The sequence below is a fragment of the Macrobrachium nipponense genome, chromosome 18 (assembly GCF_015104395.2).
Source record: "Macrobrachium nipponense isolate FS-2020 chromosome 18, ASM1510439v2, whole genome shotgun sequence".
In the NCBI taxonomy this organism is placed as follows: Eukaryota; Metazoa; Arthropoda; class Malacostraca; order Decapoda; family Palaemonidae; genus Macrobrachium; species Macrobrachium nipponense.
Genome location: NC_087211.1, coordinates 76,497,394 through 76,512,520, shown reverse-complemented (window position 1 = coordinate 76,512,520; position 15,127 = coordinate 76,497,394). Strand labels below are relative to the sequence as shown.

At 37.2% G+C, this 15,127-nt stretch overlaps 1 protein-coding gene across 1 annotated transcript in view; it reads left to right on the top strand.

Annotated features, from left to right (window-relative positions):
• Positions 1 to 14,913, top strand: part of LOC135196656 (transmembrane protease serine 9-like) — a 76,707-nt gene extending 61,794 nt beyond the window's left edge. The window contains 7 exon segments of the mRNA XM_064223492.1: positions 470 to 665; positions 2,172 to 2,419; positions 2,422 to 2,465; positions 3,831 to 4,086; positions 10,646 to 10,841; positions 11,607 to 11,901; positions 13,393 to 14,913. Coding sequence (XP_064079562.1) covers positions 470 to 665; positions 2,172 to 2,419; positions 2,422 to 2,465; positions 3,831 to 4,086; positions 10,646 to 10,841; positions 11,607 to 11,901; positions 13,393 to 13,650 — 1,493 coding nt within the window. The 3' untranslated portion in view covers positions 13,651 to 14,913.
• Positions 14,914 to 15,127: the final 214 nt, after the last annotated feature.

Below are 15,127 nucleotides of genomic sequence, written 5' to 3'. Positions count from 1 at the left end.
TGCTTCTTTTTACTGCCAACTTTTACAGTCTTTCATAGAATCGTTTCCTTCTTCCCTCCAGCTCTCCTTCTCTTCGGGTCTGGGCTAGATAAGGGTTTGGGTCTGCCCCTCACACCAGCCTCTACATTGAAAATTGTATTGTGTTGTGGGTGGGTTTACTGTCAGTATCTGTTGCCGCATCAGCATCAATCATTTCGACAACTTCCAACGAATTAGACGGTAGATCTAACTCCGCGTCGGGTATTTCTTTGGAAATTACATTTTCCGGGATTGCAGTCCGTGCGGAGTTCTTGCCTAGCTTTGCCAATCAGACGTTCACTACTCTTCTTAACACGACTACGGTTCCATCACCCTCCCCCCAACCCCCACCATCTTTCTTCCCAACACCACGTCCCTCTTTCATCACAAAGACGCGTCAATTTTGCCACAAATGAAAAGCCACTCACCATCGCATTTTGTCTCTCTCAAGGGCTTCCCCAGGTGCCAAAACTCTACAGGAGGAAGCCCATTCCCATCGGAATCGTTGGAGGAGACGAGGCCGCGCCAGGAGAGTTCCCCCATCAGATTTCAATGCAGGTTAAAAGCATCTTCGGAACGTATCACTCCTGCGGTGGCTCCGTCTACAACGAGAACTACATCGTCACCGCCGCTCACTGCACTGAAGGGTACGTGGTCATAGAGAGAGAGAGAGAGAGAGAGAGAGAGAGAGAGAGAGAGAGAGAGAGAGAGAGAGAGAGAGATGAATTATTTTTGTAGAAATTCAGTACACTTAAATAACTTTCTCTGCCATGAATCTCTGTTGAATGTTATCAAAATTTATGCTGCAGTATTCTATAGACCCTGACTGCAGTCACCAAAGTCGGCGCATCCTGGACACAAATAACGCTCACAAATAGAGTCATTAAAAGCAGTAAACACTCTCTAGTTCTTTCTTCTTCGATACAGGAATCTCTTTTACAATGTCAACAAACTATTCACCAGTCAGCTAATATTTTGTTTTTAACTATTTATCTTTTATCAGAGAAAATATACAATATTTTACAATTTTAACAGAATTACAATCAGAATTTTATCCAAGTTGACTTAAATATATTAGAATTTAAAAAAAATCTGATCCTCTACTTTTTACAAATAATCTATGTATCTTAATGTTAATATTTTTTCTATAGTTACTCATATAAGATTTTATCAGCAAACGCATTAAACGCAGGAGCAGCACTTTAATTTTGTTACCAGTTAAAAACAAAAGATATTTTCATCATATATAATCTATCAAATAGTAAACTATGTGAAAACTGCAAAGAACCAGAAAATGTCACATTTAATTTATTTCTGTAAGTGTAGAAAGAACCTGGTTAATTGGATTTGTGAATTATCAAATGAATTGTGTAATATTAAGACAAAAAGTTGATTGAAAATTTTAAAATTGGATTTTGAAGCACATTCAAAAAAGGACAGGAACACTGCTGTGGTTTTAATTTGTGACTATGTTGTTGGTATCTGCGTTGTGATGTGTATTTCTGTTGATAGAAGTTCACTCTCAACGTGGTTCGGAAGTCACGTAAAGCCGTTGGTCCCGCTGCTGAATAACAACTGGTTCCATGCACGTAAAAGCACCAAACAAACAAACAAACAATAACCAGATACCAACAACATAGTCGCAACTTAAAATCACAGCAGTGTTCCTGTCCTTTTTTTTAATGTGCTTCAAAATCCAATTTTAAAATTTTCAATCAACTTTTTGTCTTAATATTACACAATTCATTTAATAATTCACAAATCGAATTAACCAGTTTCTTGCTACACTTACAGATATAAATTAAATGCATCACATTTTCTGGTTCTTTGCAATTTTCACATAGTTTACTGTTTGATAGATTTCATATGATGAAAATATCTTTTGTTTTTAACTGGTAGCAAAATTAAAGTGCTGTTCCGAGCAGCCGAACGTGTCTGACTGCTCGTTGAAAGTTGCCTGTTTGAGTGTAAAGATTCCCGAAAAAGAGTTATCGTCACACCACCTTTGAGGAAACAGCCAGCCAGCGTTAATCATCACCTACCATCCATACATAAATGTCTTATAATCAGAAACACAAGCGATTTGCATTGAGGCAGTCATTTCTCGTACTTAAAGCATGCATCTTGAACCAGGCACTTTCTCCCCACATCAGGCATAAGGCCAGCAACATCGTAGTTGTCGCCGGGGAATATGACTTGAGCGTCGAATCAGGCGACGAGCAAACCATCGACGCCGAAGCTCTGACCGCCCACGAGAGTTTTGACACCAGGTCGATGGAGAACGACGTCGCCCTCATCAAGTTGACCGCGCCCTTGGTGTTCAACGACATGGTCAAGGCAATCGAGATCCCAGCCCAGCTGGAGTTTGTCGAAGCTGACACTCTCTGCACCACCACCGGATGGGCACGACTACCGAGGGCGGCTCCCTGCCAGACAAGCTCAGAAAGGTGACTGATTTCAGTCAAAAGACGATGTTATTCTCTCTTCCCGCATTTAGTATTTCCGCCATTCATTTCAAATCTTTTCATTTTTAGAATGCTTTTTTGTTTTGGAGGGGGGGGGGGGGGGCGGGTAGGGGAAGATCCATGGTCAATGAGACGGGCGACCTAATCCCCTCTTGTATTTTCTAGCCCTTGCCCTAGGAAAAGAAAGGAAGGTAGAGAACTCCTTATAACAATCCTCTTAAATTCAGTAAAGCCATGGCGTAAGTTTACGGCATTTTCTCGAGTAATGAAAGCTTATTCTTACAATATAGTCTCCATTTATAACATCGACGAATCTTTGTCGGGGCAAGACTTAGCGCATGCTCTTATAGTGTCTTCCATTAGAATGTATGTTCACAATAATAATAATAATAATAAATAATAATAACAATAATAATAATAATAATAATAAAATAATATAATAGGCACGACCCCAAGATCCCTGAAAAGGAATCTGGAAAAAGAAAAACTAGAGGCTGAAGTAGCTCCAGGACTCAAGCAAAAGAGTGTGATCCTAGAAACGGCGCACATAGTAAGAAAAGTGATGGACTCCTAGGGAGGCAGGATGCAACCCGGAACCCCATAATATAAATACTATCCAGTCGAATTGGAGGACTGTGATAGACCTAAATAATAATAATAATAATAATAATAATAATAATAATAATAATAATAATAATAATAATAATAATGTGAAAACTTCAATTCGCTGGACTCGTATCGCTTGGCAACATAAGTAGTTTGTAAATAGATTGCCGCTAAATAAAACCCTCAAGGAAGATATAGTACTATAGTAGATTCACATCAACCGTGCATTTGATGTCTAAGCCAGTCCCTTGCGACGCTCCTGATGATTGGCTGTTGATAAGCCAATTACAGGGCTGGAAACTCTCAGTCTCGCTCGAGAGCTCACATGGGTATGATCTATGTTCCACCTCTCTTGAGGGATACGTCTTTCAGGAAAGGTGGAACATACATCCTGCCTATGTGAACTCTCGAGAGAGTCTGAGTTTCCACTTTCCAGCGCTGCCGCTGTGACTGGCTTATCAACAGCCAATCCGGAGCGTCGCTAGGGATTGGGCCTAGACGTCAAATGCACGGTTGATGTGAATCTACTATAGCATTGATTCTGTTCTGTACAATCTGTTAAAAGTTTTTAATCGCATAACTAATATCAACCGTACGACTCTTTTCCTACGATTTGCTCACATTTGTTGATGTCTTCAACGGACAAACGCACGGGTATATCATTACCAGCACGTACCCCATTCCGCTGTTGCGTCGTTCACACGTCTCTTAACGACACGTGTCTCTGTCTTTCTCCTGCAGGTTGACGTTCCTGTCGTCTCTGACGCAAGTTGCCGAGAGTCTTACGGCGCCTCTGAAATCGCCGACTCCATGCTGTGCGCAGGTTACCCCGAAGGCGGCAAGGATACCTGCCAGGGAGACTCCGGCGGTCCCTTCGTCTGCGGGGGAAAACTCCACGGAATCGTTTCCTGGGGATACGGGTGCGCTCGTCCTAACACACCTGGAGTCTACACGGAAGTTGCCTACTTCAGTACCTGGATTCAGGAGCACACCGTTTAATCTGGAGGCCTGAAAGTCGACGCTAGTTTTTCGATGACTCGACCGCTTGGATGTTCAAGGACGATCATGAGTATCAATAAAGCTTCTCAGTTTGGTTATATGTGCAGTTATTTTCATATCCTGCGTCGAGAGCCCTTACTGGTATAAGGCCAGCATGGTCTAAAGGAAACAGCAATCTCAAGTTGATCTGAATGTTTAGTCTTCTTCAGGCTCTCTCGCTTCTCTATCATCTCTCGTCTCTCTCTATATCTCTCTCTCTCGGGGATGAATTCTTTACCTCGAGCATTTAAATATCACTTTCATAATGAACATGTAGTTTCCAAGAAGCACGGGCAATTTTGCCCTTAAAATGACAATTCTTTACACCTCTTAAAAACAAAACAACAACAACAACAAAAGTATCTAACATTGTTCAGTTCTTTAACTCATATACGCAAGTTGCGATCCTTCCCGGGTTCTGAGAACTAAGAGTTACTCGCTGGACGAGTGGTTTTCGCGCTCGGCCGCCAATCCGGTGGTACGAAGTTCGATTCTCGGCTCGGCCAACGCGGAATCAGATAAATTTATTTCTGGTGATAGAAATTCATTTCTTGATATAGTGTGGTTCGGATCCCAAAGTAAGCTTTAGGTCCCGTTGTTAGGTGACCAATTGGTTCCTAGCCACGTGAAAATATCTAATCCTTCGGGCCAGCCCTAGGAGAGCTGTTAATCAGGTCAGTGGTCTGGTAAAACTAAGATATACTTTACTTTTTTTTCTGAGAATTAAGGCTGTAACCTATTGACCGTTGATGTACAACTTGCATTGGAATCACCTTCCCGCTGACCCAGAAGGTCAGCAACATAGGCCTATGCTGTACCCAAATTGTTTGTGTCGTATTAGGAAGATAATGAGAGAAGACGTGGTTTTAATTAATACTGCTCTTGTTTCTAAGCATGAATAAATTTTAGAATTTAAACAAATCAATATGAAAGCAATAAAAAAATACTGAGCCCGTTACTGATTTCTAAATTTTATCTAAAGCAGTTATACATTTTGAGTGAACTTAAACGTCATAAACTTATCTGACAAAGAATGACATACGAGTCAAGTTGAATAGATATAGCAAACAGCGTTCAAATAAAAAAAAAAAGCGGTTGCTAAGATAAGTATGCAATACCATGAAAATCGTCGAAGGAATGAAAACAAAATTGTGCTTAAGTGCGTCCCCCAAGCGAAGAAAATCAGTCGCAATATTAAGAAGGGTCTTAGCAAAAACTACCATAGCCAAGGATTTAATCAAAATCCGACATCAGGCGACTAAACAACGCCCTCTGAAGTGACCCAGTTGACACAAGTAGGGACAGAGGTCTTCCCTCTTTTGTTTTCCTTTTGTTCTCGTGACATCAACATGATTTTTGTTATATTACGTTGACCTGGGATCTGGTTTGTACGCGTAGGATAGTATTATGCATCCTGGTAGTGTTGACCGTAGGGTCACTCGTAATTTCAAAACGAATTCTTTAGGGGCCTGGAACCTCTTCGACCTGAACCAAGGTACTAAACCCTTGAGGACTCTTTGCCTACTAATCATGAGTCTAAGAACTGAATATTTCCTATCGAGGAGTCTCTACACGCTCCATATTACGATTTTAAAGTCCAAACACTCAAAACGCTTTCATGACGAGCCTCTAAATACTCCATGGTTTCGATCGAAGAGTTTAAGCAATCTTAAATTCTTAATGAAGAGCCTGTAAGAACCACAAGGTTTAGAAGGAAGAACTTTTAACCACTCCAAAGTTCTTAACAGATATTATCTCAGCAATAGGTTTCAAATAAAGAGCCTGTAGGTACAACATTTCAAACAAACAATAGGTTTCAAATAAAGAGCCTGTAGGTACAACATTTCAAACAAACAATAGGTTTCAAATAAAGAGCCTGTAGGTACATCATTTCAAACAAACAATAGGTTTCAAATAAAGAGCCTGTAGGTACAACATTTCAAACAAACAATATGTTTCAAATAAAGAGCCTGTAGGTACATCATTTCAAACAAACAATATGTTTCAAATAAAGAGCCTGTAGGTACATCATTTCAAACAAACAATAGGTTTCAAATAAAGAGCCTGTAGGTACATCATTTCAAACAAACAATAGGTTTCAAATAAAGAGCCTGTAGGTACATCATTTCAAACAAACAATAGGTTTCAAATAAAAAGCCTGTAGGTACATCATTTCAAACAAACTACTTTCAAATAGGTTTCAAATAAAGAGCTGTAGGTACATCATTTCAAACAAACAATAGGTTTCAAATAAAGAGCCTGTAGGTACAACATCATTTCAAACAATGCAAAACAAAATGAAAAACATAAAGCCTCAAAACGTTATAAGATTTCTGACAGAGAGCATTTACACTCTCCAAAGATTCTAGAAAAGAACATCTACGCACTCCAAGGTTTCTAGTTAAGAACTCGCAAGCACATTTAAATTTTTAAGGTAAGACCATAACATTCCAAATCTTTATCAAGACTAAATGTTACACGAATATAGGATCTACGCAGTATTTGTTAAACTCATTTCATTATCCCTATCGGCGTAAAGCGTCACGATAAATTTTGGTTTCTTATAAAGACTAAATGTGACGCCTTCATCAAGGTCATAGTTATCAAAATCAGCTAGACTTGGTTATCAAGCCGAGATATCTCACTCTCATGAGACACCTACACCAAGCAACATTCAGCCAAAGATCCATTGGCATCACTGTCCTCTAACGACAATGAACTTCAATATGACATCTGTGGATTTACATTGTTTATTTATTTGGTGGGATGGGGACCTTGCGGGGAGGAAAGTTTATTATTATTATTATATTATTATTATTATTATTATTATTATTATTATTATTATTATTATTATTATTATTATTATTATTATACGATGAACCGTTACCTGGTGTGTATTTGCGTCAGCACATTGGTCGCTTGCTGAACTCACTTATGTGAGTTTTTGCTTATACTTATATGTTTTGAGAATCGATCCTACAAAGATATATATGCAGCATGCCACCTGTACAGTCTTAGACTATGGGACAGGCCTACTTAGTGTGCTACTATTGGAATTCGGTGGAAAAATCGGCAACTTTTCCAGCCTCTTAGGTCTAATCAGAACCCAGCTTCAGTTAACTGCCGTTCCTTGCTTAGACCTAGTCGCCATAGTATTGGTAAAATGTCAGACATTTTGCCACCAAGATTGTAAACAACTTCAATACGAAGTCAAACGCCATTTTTCTTCCAGAAAATGTAAGAGCCTTCGAAAAATGTCAGTAAATTTGTTTCCAAAGAATGCAAAACCTATAAAAAATCAGGAAATTTTCTTCCATAAAATGGAAAAACCATCGATAAAAATTAAAGTTGGGCAACTTTGCTTTCAAAAGATGAATGAACCTATAAATTAAAATTTTTTTTCCAAATAATGAATAAATCTATTAATTAATTTTGATTTTTTTTCTGCCATAGATTGCCAACCCTATCCATAAGGTGTCAGTAATTTTGCTTCCAAATGGCAGACGCTGTTATGTGTAATTTTTTCCTTTGCAGAAAACCCTTCGATAAAATGTCTGAAGTTTTGCTTCCAAAATCAAGATTAAAAAAAATTGAAACAAGAAATTTCGATCTAAAAAGTACGAAAAATCCCATTACGTAAATGAACCAAACGCACCTTTGTGTGTTTACGTAAGTTGATGTTGTGGGTAATTCAGTACACCGAGTGTTACATGACCAACAATTCCCAGGACAAACAACAGGTGATGAGGAGCATTACAGTAAAAAAAAAATCTAAAAACAAATAGGAATTCTTGAGGTTTTTCCTCTGATGCCTTGAGACCGCACCATTTGCGCGGCACGATGTTTTTTTTTTTTTTTTTTTTTACATTATCGCTGTTTATTGCGCTTGCGCAAAATCTTATGTTTACCTTTATTTAAAAACCAAGATGAAGGCGGTTAGGATCCACTTCTGTGTTTAGCAATCTTCCACAATGCATTGCCGGCTGGCTCTTTTGGCTCTGAGCGTGGCTCTTTCGACAGGTATGAGGTCAAATTGATATTGTAAGTCACTGTTATGCAGTTTAACGTAGCAGTCAGTTATAAACAGTGTCCCCATTTCTCTGTATAAATGTCTTTTCCTGAGAAAACAAATAAAACTAACTCGTGTCCCGGTAACAAAGTAAATAACTGAATAATTTCTCGCATAAAAATATGCCATATTGATCTGACTGCTAGACTGCCTTTTCCATCGTCATCAGCTGATCTCTTTCAAATGCCACATAACAAGCTATATATCTACATACATATATATATATATCTATATATATATATATATATATATATATATATATATATATATATAATATAGTATAACTGAATCACGAAAAGTTAGGAACGTGATAAATCCTTCGTGGCATACTATCTTTATATATATATATATATATATATATATATATATATATATACATATATATACATATATTTATATATGTATGTATGTATATATATAATATATATATATATATATATATATATGTATATATATGTATAACTGAATCACGAAAGTTAGGAACGTGATAAATCCTTCGTGGCATATATCTTTATATATATATATATATATTATATATATATATATATATATATATATACATAATATACATATATATTTATATGTATGTAGTATGTATAATATATATATATATATATATATATATATATATAATATATATATATATATACATAAATAGCTTATGTGTCATTTGAAAGAGATCAGCTGATGACGATGGAAAAGGCAGTCTAACAGACAGATGAATAAGGCATATCTTCATGCAAGAAATTATTCAATTATATATATATATATATATATATATATATATATATATATATATATATATATAAATATATGCCACGAAGGAAAAATAAACGAAGGAGTAACTGCAAGGCCTTTCAACGTTTCCACGTCCTTTACTGAGCAGAACTGACATACATGGGCCAAAGACAAAACAAAAAGATTCATATAACTGACAGATAGGGATTATAAAAAGATTAGTACCTAGAATCCGACACACCTGGAAGAAGAGTAACCTTCCCAAACAAGCATAAACAATGGGTGTGATTAAAAGTTTAAGATAACCATCTCAGATACAAGGACAAGACAATTAAAGAATTATAGGTGACAGCTGTTCAGAACTTTGGTAAACAAAACCATGTTCACAGTACATATTCACAATACAAGTTAGACACATTACAACGAAGATAACTCAAAGGCAACTAATTTTGATTTAAGTCTGTAATTATATCTTTGAGGTCATTCTTAAACAGGTTACAAATACAAGGGTCTAAATGAAAAAGGCCACGACTAACATTGAAATTACAATGAAAAGTAAGTTGTATTAAAGCAGATTCTAAAAGATTTCGTGATAAGAGATCTCTTGACCTTGCAATTACTGAACTTCCAACCCAATTTATTCGGTGGTTGTTTTCACTTAAATGAATGAATATTGCATTAGATGTTTGCCCAGTTTTTACAGAATATTTATGCTGGCTTAGCCTTACTTCTAGTCCCTTGCTAGACTGTCCGAGATAAAATGAGGGACAATCCATACATGGAATTTTATATATTATGTTGTTGCTTTCTCTGGGGTCATTTTTTATTAACATTCCTTATAGTGTGTTATTATAGGAGAAAACAAGGTTGACATGCTTGTTTGGGAAGGTTACTCTTCTTCCAGGTGTGTCGGATTCTAGGTACTAATCTCTTTATAATCCCTATCTGTCAGTTATACGAATCTTCTTGTTTTGTCTTTTGTCCCATGTATGTCAGTTCTGTTCAGTAAAGGACGTGGAAACGTCGAAAGGTCTCGCAGTTACTCCTTCGTTTATTTTTCCTTCGTGGCATATATCTTTATTTATGGATTTATCACGTTCCTAACTTTCGTGATTCAGTTATACACACACACACACACACACACAACACACACACACACACATATAATATAATATAGATATATATATATTATTATATATATATATATACATATATATAAATATATATATATATTATATATATATATAAATATATATATATATATACCTATCTATATATATAAATATATTAAATATAAATATATTTATATATATACTATTATATATATATATACACATATATATATAGATATATATATATACTATATATATATATATATATATATATATATATATATTGAAGCTTCCTTTTGTGTAAAAGACAGTCTAAAAACAAATAAATACTTGTCTCCTGTCCTGCCGTAATATGGGACAGGATTTTTTTTTATAATAAATATATAGGTGAATAGCATATAGTTGTGACTAAATTATATCACGCCTGACATTGGTGCAGTTTAAAATGTGTATAATTATATCTTGAATTGGAGGCTATTGCACCCACCAGTGTTTAAAACTATTACTTAAATTATCACCAAAAACATAATAGAAAGGGTGGGCTGATTCTGACTGGACCCAGCAAGAATATCTAAAAAGGCATTTTTCTTTCCTTCCAGGGCTACCACAGATCCCTAAGCTCTTCAGAAGTAAGCCAATTCCCGTAGGCATTGTCGGAGGCGACGAAGCCAAGCCAGGAGAATTCCCTCACCAAATTTCGATGCAGATTGAGAGTCACCTCGGAACATCTCACTCTTGCGGTGGCTCCATCTACAATGAGAACTACATCATCACCGCAGCTCACTGTACTCATGGGTATGCTCTTATGATGTTATTATCGTCATTATTCTGGTTGCTTTTTCCACAGATTCCAACTCTTGAAGCAAATTACCATTACCTATCGGCTCGATAAATTTATTTGGACCACAAAGCAAGCGTCCTGCTAATTCCGTTGCTGGTCGAACTGCTGGGACTGAGATAGTCTTCCGCCAACACAGGATTTTACTTTCTGAGCGAACAGCACGTATTATTGGCTCAGCTTCAGCAATTGCCTTTATTTACCAATTAACGTAGTATACATTTAGTATACATAAATATAAATCCTTAATTGCCAAACCCTGGTAGTTTTAATTTGATTATTTAATGACCAGTTTACTTCTTTAAAACTCTCTCTTCCGATAATAAACCTATAAATCTTTTCATTTCATCATGTTAAAATTTAGCTCAAAAGCATATTTTCTCTTCTCCATTTTTATTATCAAAAATATATCAAAACTTAGTCAAACGATGGTAGCTCAAAAAATTGAACTCCAATCAACTTCTTACTCTGATAGGCCTACTAAGTTTGATAGGTTTTAGCCACTGGAACATTTTTCTAGATTCCATTGAGCCATACATGCTATGGAACCAAGTGTAGAAAGATGAGAAGACTAAAATAGATCGTTTCTAGTTTACTGTGAAGGACAAACCTTCTCTCTCGCACTATTTAAAAGAAAACCTACCAATTAAGCCACCAAAACCTATCACTGCACAAGTCTGCAACCGAACCGCTAACGAGCCCTCACTTCCCCACCACCTCAGGGTATCGGCGAAAAAGATCGTCGTCGTGGCCGGAGAATTCGACTTGAAAGTCGCCTCGGGCGACGAGCAAGCCATCCACGGCGACCACTTCTACAACCACGAGCACTACGATCACCAGACCCTCGAGAACGACATCGCCCTCATCAAGCTGTCCAGTCCTTTGGTCATGAACGACATGGTTCAGCCCATCGCCATTCCAGCCCAGATGGAACTGGTCGAACCAGGAACGCAATGCACCACCACCGGATGGGGAACCACCACGGAGGGAGGCTCCATTCCGGCAAGGCTCAGGAAGGTAAACGCCGAATGCACAATAGGCCTAACTTGTTGCTTGCTTGCCATGAGCATTAAAGCTCGATGGTGCCATACAAGGTCTAAAGTAATATCTACGTATATCGTCTAACATATGCCAGGTCCACCCACGCGCAGGTAAATTAGGGTAGACGAGGTAAGCGGGTATGAACCGACTGGAGTGGGGAAGTTATATGACGTCATCAGGGACACCTGTTCAGTAGCTTGGCTTAAAGAATTTTTATTGCATCATTCATTAGAATGCTCAATGTATTGCACAGTACTAAATATTTAATACCAGATTTCCCTAAAATAAGTACTTAATAATACTGGTAACAAAGAAATTGTGCGTCACAACATATTATACTCGTCCATGAATTATCTCTTACCGCTACATCTGACCTAAGATTTTGATGTTCTGGAATCGCCATCACAATGAAGTAAGTTACCGCTTCCTATTGCATCCTAAAGGTATCCATTTGCAGGCCCTTCTTAAATTTCTTTGGTCATTTCCTTTTCCTTTTACATGGCATTTGTTTGGTTTAAAAAATGTAGAAAGCCTGAGTTCATTCCAAAGTGAATCGTCGTCGATACTATGAGAGTGAGTGTGCTTATCAAGCCAAAAGAATGAAAATATCGGTAAACTGTTAACCCCACTTGGATGCTTGTCTGCCTTATCGTTTGATCTTTAGATCTTGGTGCCATAAAAGTAATAGTGGAGACACACTAGTCTTGATAATATCTTGGGCAGTGGAATCTGACCCTAGATTTTGGCGATAGAGTTTTCTGATTCCAGGGGTCGTCAACATGTGGACAACTAAAATGACCATAGAATTAGGTCTTTTTTTATTTTATCCTACATTTGAGGAATTATAGAAATGTAGACACGAGTCTGGTGGAGCTTTCAAACTCTTACAGCAGTAAAACTGGTTATGTGGTGACCTGTTTTCCCCCCAATTCATTTTCTCTTTTTAAGCGCTACAAAGCCAACAAGATATATTTAGATATAAGACTGATTTCAGTATCCTGTTTTTTCCAAATATTAACAGATAAAAATTGATTTAATTAAAAGTAAAATTACTAACACCAACAACTGAAAAAATAAAAATACAAGTTTATTCTCAGAAAATTAAAGACCACACATTTTTAATTCAATGCTACGTTTTTCTTTTTTTTCACTGACCGTCCAAAATATCGCTAACTCGAGAACGGAAGCTGAAATCTATAATATCAATTAGAACCAAGCAGTCTCATAATCACTATATAAAAAAATAGTTCCTCTTGGTTAATAATAACTTCTGTATTATCTAAATAGCAAAAAATAAAAAAAACACGTTTACATCTTAACGTTAAATATTTGCAATGGGAAACATCCAACTGTCGTCACGAATCAAAAGAAGAAAGTCAGGGAACAGGCGGAAATATAAATAAATAGACATAAATGACATCGTTACTGGCGAGACAGGTTAGCCTGACAATGACTCACCCATTTCAGGTTAACGTTCCTGTCGTCTCCGACGAGAACTGCCTTCAGTCCTACGGGCCCTCGGAAGTTACAGATTCCATGCTGTGCGCAGGATACCCCGAAGGCGGCAAGGACACCTGCCAGGGAGACTCCGGCGGTCCCTTCGTCTGCGGGGGAAAACTCCACGGAATCGTCTCTTGGGGATACGGGTGCGCTCGTCCTAACCACCCAGGAGTCTACACAGAAGTTGCCTACTTCAGGAACTGGATCGAAACACACTCCCATTAAAATCTGCCTTCTCTCAACGTTTCTGTTGGTGCGGCGACTCTCACTTAACCTCCAACACTTTAGGTCTAAAGAATACCAGGTCAGACCGCTTCCGACCAAAATAAGGACAATCTCGCGCATGACGTCACGAGGCTGCATCTGGCCCAAAGACAATACACGAAAGATGGGAAGCTCAAGCCACAGCCGCATCGGCCGCATACAATTTAGTACCTGGCATGAAATGAAGATGGCGGTAGCATTGCACCTGCCTACATCGTCTGTTTGTTTACTTTTTCACAAAGCGGGGCATTCAATTTCAATCATGAGTGGGCGCAGCCATCATCACCCGTGTGTGGTTTGCAATAGGACGAAAAATGATTTTCCCCATCTGATTTTTCATGCTTTTCCTCAGAATAAAGAAAGGTAATAAAATCATTACATCTGTTACAAAGTACACGATGACTTTAGAGAAAATGAAGAAATAAAATAGACCAAAGCAAAATTGAATGTCGGTGCAGTGTTATTCCGAAATAAATATTGGAAAATATTTACACTACGGTGGACGCCTCTAAGCGGAAAGAAAATATATTTATATGTGATTTTCGACTAGAAAAAAATATTTGCCATTTGAAACCCCAACAACCAACCTAACCTTCCTGGTAGTGTACATCAGTAGCCTAATCATATCAACAGAAAACCTAACCATATCAGCAGTACCATAACCATGCCAACAGTTACCTAACCATGTCAACAGTAATTTGCAATGGAAATGAAGCTATCTTGCAAAACATATCAAAGTCAACTAGAAAAATTATATTTTCATGTCATTTACAGGCTTCAATTGTATTTCAAATAAATACCTTAAAGTTATATTTGCATATCTTGAAAATCTCTAGAAATATGAAATAAACATACCAATACCTATCACTGTCATACAATTCGTGAATATTGGGTCTCCATGCCTTTTCCAGATAGGCTACTCACAGCAACTTTGACTGTATATATACTGTAGTTATGTTATATTCTCAGCAGCTTACCCTTGGGTTGTAGTTATAAATGTTTACCTTAATTTTTCATTTAATAAGCAACTATTTAGCAAACCAAAGTTGTTTCATCAGGAAGGATGGATCTTGTGGGAGCATTCATATGGGAGAGCATAAGTAGGTTAGTTAAGTTATAGTGTTTTACTTTAATTTCAAGTTCACTAACCTTTTAATCTATGATTGAATTTTCCTATATGTATGGATAAAAGCATTCAAAATAAAATAAAAAATTACATGCAAACCAGCATATCTGTTCCCACAAGATCCATTCTTACCGTTTCATCTATGTTTCTGCATTATATGCTCATAATTGTTCAATTTTTAAAATTAAATCTTGTAATTGGTACCAACACCCCACATAGTATTCCAAAGTAAATTTACCATTTGGCAGCAAATGTACGTAGTAATACAGCAGTAATAAATTGGCAAAACTAGTTGTGAAAACCTATGATATT